Source organism: Daktulosphaira vitifoliae, unplaced genomic scaffold (genome assembly GCF_025091365.1).
Source record: "Daktulosphaira vitifoliae isolate Bord-2020 unplaced genomic scaffold, ASM2509136v1 Scaffold_50, whole genome shotgun sequence".
Taxonomy (NCBI): domain Eukaryota; kingdom Metazoa; phylum Arthropoda; class Insecta; order Hemiptera; family Phylloxeridae; genus Daktulosphaira; species Daktulosphaira vitifoliae.
The window spans coordinates 27,957-35,383 of NW_026099619.1; the positions used below are offsets into that span (position 1 = coordinate 27,957).

The following is a 7,427-nucleotide window of genomic DNA, read 5'->3' on the forward strand; positions in this document are numbered from 1 at the left end:
TCGGCTGCCACAATACCTTGTATATCGACAATCATTGAGGTGAGATATTGGTTTTGGGTATCCATGAATTGTGCTCTGGACCAAATCCTAACCATTTAACGAAGCACTGGTCCCCTCGTGTTCGCAACACTCGTTCGACTAAATACATGTCCGGATAACTGGTCTTGTTCAGCTCTTCGGTGTAAAACAAACCACGTATTGGATTTCCCTGATAGTCTTCTAGATAGTATGTTGGCGGTACTGTTTGCCTAACCTTAACTACGGTAAACAGTTCGGTGCTCCAGTTTGGTAAGTAACCCTTATCAAACACTGATTTATGTACACTTATCCGCACCTTGTCTCCCACACGGAATTTTACCGGTAAATTATCCGGTATTTGACGCAACTTGAACCGAACCAGGTCTGGGTTTTTCACCGCTTGCACCAGTGTCATACCGATTGTTCTATGTTTACGCACGTTATTGTAGTCGTGCAACAGCGCAGACAACCGATTCACCCATTTGTACGAGCCACGTGCACTAAAGTCACGCCACATTGCGTTTTTCAGCGTGCGGTTAAAACGTTCCACTAGACACGCTTTCATCGTGGAATAAGTAGAGTAATGATTGATTGCGTATTGTGACATGAGTTTTTGAAATTGTTTATTGTAAAATTCTTTACCATTGTTTCCTTTTCCGTTTGCAAAAGCTTAGGATGACGACCATGTTTCAGTATTCCCATCATGGCTGCGGTAACTTCATTGGCCGTTTTACTTTTTAACGGGACGGCCCACGCGTATTTTGGAAATCCATCGACGCACGTTAAAATATAACGATGTCGTCGATCAGGGTATGTGCGCATTTCCACGAGGTCAGCGTGCCATATATCATCGAGACCCTTGATATTTATCCGGGCACGGGTATACGTCCTGCGAGCCTGCCGGTGTAGTTCGTTAGCAATGTTCTTATTCATAACGCCGCTGGTATCTGTTCAATGTAACCGGCTTCCTGCAGCTCTTCCAATATAGAAACGATTTCCGGTGAAACTCCAGTGTTGCCAGCCGACCGGGCTGATATCAATAAACGTAAACGTTCCACGAGCTCGTTGGGGTCGTCCCAGTAAACGTAATCTTTTTTCTTGTTGTTCAATCTCAATTGTAGACCCGCACCGATAATGGATGTGTCACTGATGTTGCTGCTGCTGCTTTCAAACAACGGTAAGGAATTGTTTGGGATACCACCATCACCGTAATCAAACTANCACTGATGTTGCTGCTGCTGCTTTCAAACAACGGTAAGGAATTGTTTGGGTTACCACCATAACCGTTATCAAACAATGGTTTAATGGTGTTTACATACTTTTGACCTCCTTTTTTCAATGTTCCGTCTTTATTTAAATGCACACCGGTTTTGCCGAGAATCGTTTTGTACGCATGCAAATCCGATTCGGAGTAAACTCCAGGGTTTTTCGAAAACAGTAAATCCACAAGACCCATAGTCAGAGGGAATTTTTCATCTAAAACATTAATTGTTCCTCTATTGAGAAAGATATTGTCGGCTTCACCTAATGTCATTGTTCCATCTGGTGATACCTTTGGTCCATACATTTTATCTCTGTTGGGGTTCATTGACCATTGATACATGTACTGATGGAAAAACCCGTCATCGTGTTCCACAGTGTATATATCATCGTTTAAACTCTTGATAGTTTGCTGTAATTGTTCTTGTTGTTGTTGTTGTTTTTGCTGTTGTTGCTGTTGCTGTGACGCAATTTTATCTAATGGTTCAATGATTGGCGCCAACTGACGTTTTACGCGAGTCAACGAATCCGCTTTTCCACGACGCTATTCTGTGTACTTTTTTCGAACATTTTCCCGGGCTTCAGTCAACAGTTTCAGCAATGTTTCCTTATCGGCACTCATATTGTAACAAATGTGTCAAACTTGTATCTGTATCGGCCGTCGTCTCGCGCAAAGTCCAAACAAATCACTGCGAATCCGTACCGATCCTTGTTCCAACACTCTTTGCAAAACTCTTTGAATTCTCCAAATTTCATATCGCAACACACGTATTCATCGTACGCGTGTCGTAGATTAACTTCATCCTGCCGGAACAACACCACCACATTTGTGTTGTCACGTAACATTTGTTTTTGTATGCGCGACAGTGTTTGGGAGAGAAAAAAAACATCAACTTGCCTGTGTCGTCCTCGCGCGAAATAATCACACATTACATTTTGTTTTTCCATGACAACATCGTCGAATATAAAAACCGAATTGGGCAGGATGTTGTCCACCAACGGTACATCGTCGCCGTTTTCATAGGTAAACAACTGCACTCCTTGGACGCCGCGTAAAACATCCACGAGTAGTTGATACTTGCACTGATGCAACGATTTCGAGTAAACGTAAACATTTTCAAATCGAAGTCCGTTGATATCGGTCAATAGAGTAAACATCAAGTTTGTTTTTCCACAATTTGACGGTCCGCAAATCAATGCACGTATTGTATTTGGCAATAGTTTACCGTGTTTACTAGGTGCAATCTCACTACTTTTTTCAAAATTCACGATAGGTAGCGTGAGAGTCTGTTTTTTGAAACGCATCGCACGTCATCGAACAATAACTGTCAATATGAAAATAATGGTTAAACAGAGACAACGTGGAAAACGAGGTGCAGGGATATTGAATACTGTAATCAACAAATTACCATTCGAAGCCCACATTCCAGGTGTGTGTAATTATTCAAAATAATTCCTCGCAAATAGTTTTATCATTATTTTAAATGTTTATCATTTAGGTTATCAATTTGCGGGTCCTGGAACACGGTTAGAAAAGAGATTAAAACGAGGTGATATTGGAGTGAACCCGCTTGATGCTGCTTGCCGCAATCACGATATCATTTATAGTAAATACAAGAATCTCGAAGACCGTCATAAAGCGGACAAGGTGTTGGAACATCAGGCTTGGGAACGAGTGTTGGCCAAAGACGCTAAATTGCCTGAACGAGTCGCAGCTTGGAGTGTGACCAACGCGATGAAATTGAAACGTAAACTCGGTATGGGTTTCAAACGAGTTGTGCATGCGGCCAAACTCGATAAAAATGCCCAACAAATGGATTTACTGAGTGTGGCAAAACAATCGTTGAAGGCGGCACGACGTGTGGTGAGAAAGAAAAAAATTCCACTGCCCCGTACCATAAACGTTCCAAAAACTAAAGGCGGTGTACTACCGCTTATACCTATATTTGCCGGACTGTCGGCGTTGGGAGCTTTAGCCGGCGGTGCTGCAAATGTGGTCAAGATGGCTACCGAACTTAGCCGTAAAGGCAATACAGCGATAAGCATGGGTAAAGGATTTTACTTGCAACCATACAAATCGGGGTCTGGTTTCAAATTGACGACGAGTACGAAAAAGATGATTCGAAAAAATCAGACGAAAAAAACAAAAAACTAATTTCGCAGCTACCCGATCGTGCCTTGTACGATGTTGAAATTGCAAATTTCGGTAGTCGAGCGTTCGACCATAAAGTGTTTCGTGGCTTGTTTTGTCGTGACACATTACCTAAGTCGGGACCGAAAATGACCGAAATGGCTGTAGTGAACTTGGATCTTTCCACTAACCCTGGCACGCATTGGGTAGCTTATAGTAAACGCGGTAAACGTGTTACGTATTTTGACAGTTTTGGTAATTTACCACCACCGTTGGAACTGCAACGATACTTTAAAGGATGTACAATCGTGCACAACTATAGTAGATGTCAAAACTTCGACGAGGTAAATTGTGGTCACTTGTGTTTGGAATTTTTAATCGAACAACAACAACAACATGACAACAACGGTAACGTTAACCGGTGTGGGATCTGAATTGCAATGTACATTCAATCCACCCATCGATGTCGGTGACAAATGTAAAATTGGGCTATTGAGCTTGCATACGTGGAACACTATACCTAATATTGACGAGGATTGTAACAAATTCATTTTCGGCACTGTTGACAAACCAATTATGGTGATAACACTACCGACGGGATCGTACGAATTTGAAGATTTACAGAAACGAATCACAGACATGTACAACGGAGAAGAGTATAAGTACAGTGTGCAACAACAACAAATAGATTTTGATGATCCATTGTTGCCAACGGTTGGTTTACTCAAGGAAAACAGCAGAGAAATCGGTGACAAAAGGTTGGGTGATCGAAACGTTATCTCTTTTACAGCCGACCGCAACACTATGCGAAGCATAATCAAATGCGATCACCCCATAGACTTTACACACCCGCAATCAATCGGTCGTATACTAGGGTTTCGACCTCGTGTATTGGCACCGAAAATGGACCNCCTCGTGTATTGACACCGAAAATGGAACACACGTCGGATTTCCCGTTATCTATAACAAAGGTTACATGCATACGAGTCGACTGCAATATAATTGTTGGTTCGTACCACGGAGGACGTCAATCGCATACATTGCACGAATTCTTTCCAAACGTACCACCGGGCTACCGGATTATCGAGTGTCCCAGACAAGTAGTTTACTATCCGTTAAACACAAACGTATTGAACACGATTCGAATCGCATTGCTCGATCAGGACGGTCAACGTGTCAACCTAAGAGGTGAAAAATTAACAGTGCGTTTACACATCAAACAGGATGGATGAAAGTACGATGACGTTATGGGACCGTATAAAACAGTTTGATTCCTCACAAATTGGATTATTTTTGTGCATACTAGTCACAGTTGTGCAACTATTACTACTCCTTCAAACATCCGTCAACAGCTGTCAGCTGATAAACAGTGACAACAGCAACAACAACAACAACAGTTCAGCCACAATTTATCGTTTGGAAGCACTGGCTCGAGAACTTTATTCAGTCGACGCCCGTGTCTTTATACTGGAAAAACGTGTTGACACTCTTTAAATGCCTCCGAGTTTCAACAGGATTGTAGTGCACCATCATTTGAGTGATGGCATATACTCTACGACAGAGAAACCGGATAATCGTGCGACGCTATCGCAGCAGCAACTGACAAAGAAAAATATTGAATTTTTAAAATCGTTGGGTTGTCGAGTCAATCATGGCCGAGTACTTACACGTGTTGGAAAAATGTCAACAAGACGACAGTGTAAAACGCGAGTACTATCTGGAACATCAGAGTTACAACAACTCGTACGAACACAACGATGAAATCCGTATCGATGTGCGCAACAAGGAGAAATTCACCGTGCCGTGCGAAAGTTATTTGCAAATCAAAGGAAAACTGGAAAAACCACCAGCTGGAACAGCCGGTGAAATAGTCATGGGGCAAAATTTTCTCATGCGCCTATTTGATGAAATCAGATTTGAGGTAAATGGTAAAGAAGTAGACAATATAAAATACGTTGGGATGGCTACAATCNATAAAATACGTTGGTATGGCTACAACCATCAAGGGATATTGTTCATTCACACCCAACGACATTCGACGATTACAACCTGCCGGATGGAAATACGCGCAAATTTTGCACAACAACAACGATTTCGTCGATGGGACTGAATTTGTAGCGCAATGTCCATTATCTATGTGCATGGGATTTTTCGAACGGTATCGGCGCACACTGATAAACTGTACTCAGACTCTCGTGTTGAATAGATCGAGTACCGACAGCACTGTCGTATCATTTGTTCCACAGACAACAACAACAGACGATAAAGCGCAAGTTGCAACATTGATAAAACAAATCAACGTGAAAATATCGAAAATCAAATGGGTAGTAAAGTACTTTGAACCCAGCGTGAAAACTGAACTGGGTCTGATGCGTATTCTGGACAGCAAGAAATGGCTCCCGTTAGAATTTCAACACTGGGACGTTGCCGTTTACCCGTTGGTACCACAGACAACTCATTACACGTGGTCGGTGCGCACCTATTCGAATGTGGAAAAACCTAGATATTTACTTATTGCCATGGGTAATGAGGACGAACACGTTCTCGGAGATTTCAATCACTGTTCATTGAGAAACGTCAAAGCGTATCTGAACGCTGACGAATACCCGTACGAAAACCAAAACGCCGATTTCGACAACAACAAGTATACAACGTTTTATAACTCGTACGCACAATTCCAGACAATGTATTACGGTCGTAAAGACCCCTATCCATTATTGGACTATATAAATTACAAAAAACTTGGACCTATAGTCGTGATTGATTGTTCTAAACAAAACGACACCGTCAAGTCTTCAACGGTTGATCTACGCTTGGATTTCGAATGCTCCAAACAGTTTCCCGATAAAACATCATTGTATTGTGTAATTATTCACGACTGTCAAATGGAATACAACGCATTCACGGGAGAAGTACGAAAACTTTAATGTAAATACAAATTTATTTTTTATTATTGTACAATATACAATATAGAAACAAAAAATATGTATATATAACTACTATAATGTATATATATTTTTTTTTTAATAAAAAACTAGTTGTTTTGTAAACTTGTTATTTTATTTCAATCATCTTCGAATTTGACTGGAAAAGTCACGATCTTTCTTGTCAATTTTCGGTAAAGTATCTATTCCAAGACATGATCTGTTTGTAGCCAATTCCACCAGATTGGAGAAGTAATAAACACCGCTGAAAATTTTTTTTTTAAGTTTAAGTTTTAAGATAAAAAGAATCAAATATTTTTAAACACACTTTCATGTGTTTTCATGTTTTCAATGTTTTAAAACAATCTATACATTGATGAATCGATCAAGTCGTTGATTTTATTGAATTTACACCTTGGTGATTAAAGTCTCAAGGTCCAATAGGCTTTACTGTCGCTGCGGTTCGCATTCGTCGTCTTTTCAATTGTTTCGATTGAATCCAAAAGTTCGTAATATATTCGCTTCACAACTGAGCATGCACATTCATGATTGTCCGAATTTTTTCCCACATCCGATAATTCACAACCTTTGTAATGTAAAAAGTCTCCACCTACACCGTTGACTTTATCGCCTAGACGTTCTGCAAAATATTGTAAATCTCGATAATTTTTCAATAGTTTACTAACTAGTTTGAAAACTCTATCCGTCGGATCGTTTTCAACAAGAAAATTCAATTTATCCGATATATCATTGAAATAATCCATCTTGCGCACACAATAGATTAACAAATACTGAGAACCTATTAGAAGTCAGCATACAATGTTATGCTGCTGCACCCTCCCTCCTCCTTTCCAAAAATCTTTTAGATAATTATTTCGTGATAACGGATGAGGTGTGTACGACAAAGATATTAGAATATTACTAGATATAATAGATAACTAATATATACGTTTTAATTATTATAATTACACCATAGTTAAATATCGTTATTTATAATGGGGTGAAAATTAAAGTGAAATGTTTACACATATATGTCATTAGGATTTAAAACAGATGCCTTTGTAAAAATTATGACCGTCTGCCGTCTCTAATGC

General features: G+C 40.2%; 3 protein-coding genes across 3 annotated transcripts in view; all 3 read left to right on the forward strand.

The window, feature by feature from the left end:
• Window positions 1-571, forward strand: part of LOC126908948 (uncharacterized) — a 1,449-nt gene extending 878 nt beyond the window's left edge. Inside the window, exon 3 of the mRNA XM_050691291.1 lies at window positions 468-571. Within this exon, the coding sequence (XP_050547248.1) occupies window positions 468-571 (104 nt within the window). The remainder of the gene's footprint in view (window positions 1-467) is intronic.
• Window positions 572-1,245: 674 nt separating this feature from the next.
• LOC126908950 (uncharacterized) lies at window positions 1,246-3,512 on the forward strand. Its single transcript, XM_050691294.1, has 2 exons — window positions 1,246-2,708; window positions 2,778-3,512. The coding sequence occupies exons 1-2, from the start codon at window positions 2,612-2,614 to the stop codon at window positions 3,431-3,433; spliced, it is 753 nt and encodes a 250-aa protein (XP_050547251.1). The 5' UTR covers window positions 1,246-2,611; the 3' UTR covers window positions 3,434-3,512.
• Window positions 3,513-5,060: 1,548 nt separating this feature from the next.
• LOC126908949 (uncharacterized) lies at window positions 5,061-6,336 on the forward strand. Its single transcript, XM_050691293.1, has 2 exons — window positions 5,061-5,330; window positions 5,416-6,336. The coding sequence occupies exons 1-2, from the start codon at window positions 5,061-5,063 to the stop codon at window positions 6,334-6,336; spliced, it is 1,191 nt and encodes a 396-aa protein (XP_050547250.1).
• The last annotated feature ends 1,091 nt before the right edge of the window (window positions 6,337-7,427 follow it).

Bases quoted from the DNA above. Each gene is read 5' to 3' on its own strand.
- LOC126908950 (XM_050691294.1), top strand. From the start codon at position 2,612: ATGAAAATAATGGTTAAACAGAGACAACGTGGAAAACGAGGTGCAGGG. The intron at 2,709-2,777 runs GTGTGTGTAATT...TTTATCATTTAG, and splicing joins ATTCGAAGCCCACATTCCAG to GTTATCAATTTGCGGGTCCT.
- LOC126908949 (XM_050691293.1), top strand. From the start codon at position 5,061: ATGGCCGAGTACTTACACGTGTTGGAAAAATGTCAACAAGACGACAGT. The intron at 5,331-5,415 runs GTAAATGGTAAA...ACAACCATCAAG, and splicing joins TTGATGAAATCAGATTTGAG to GGATATTGTTCATTCACACC.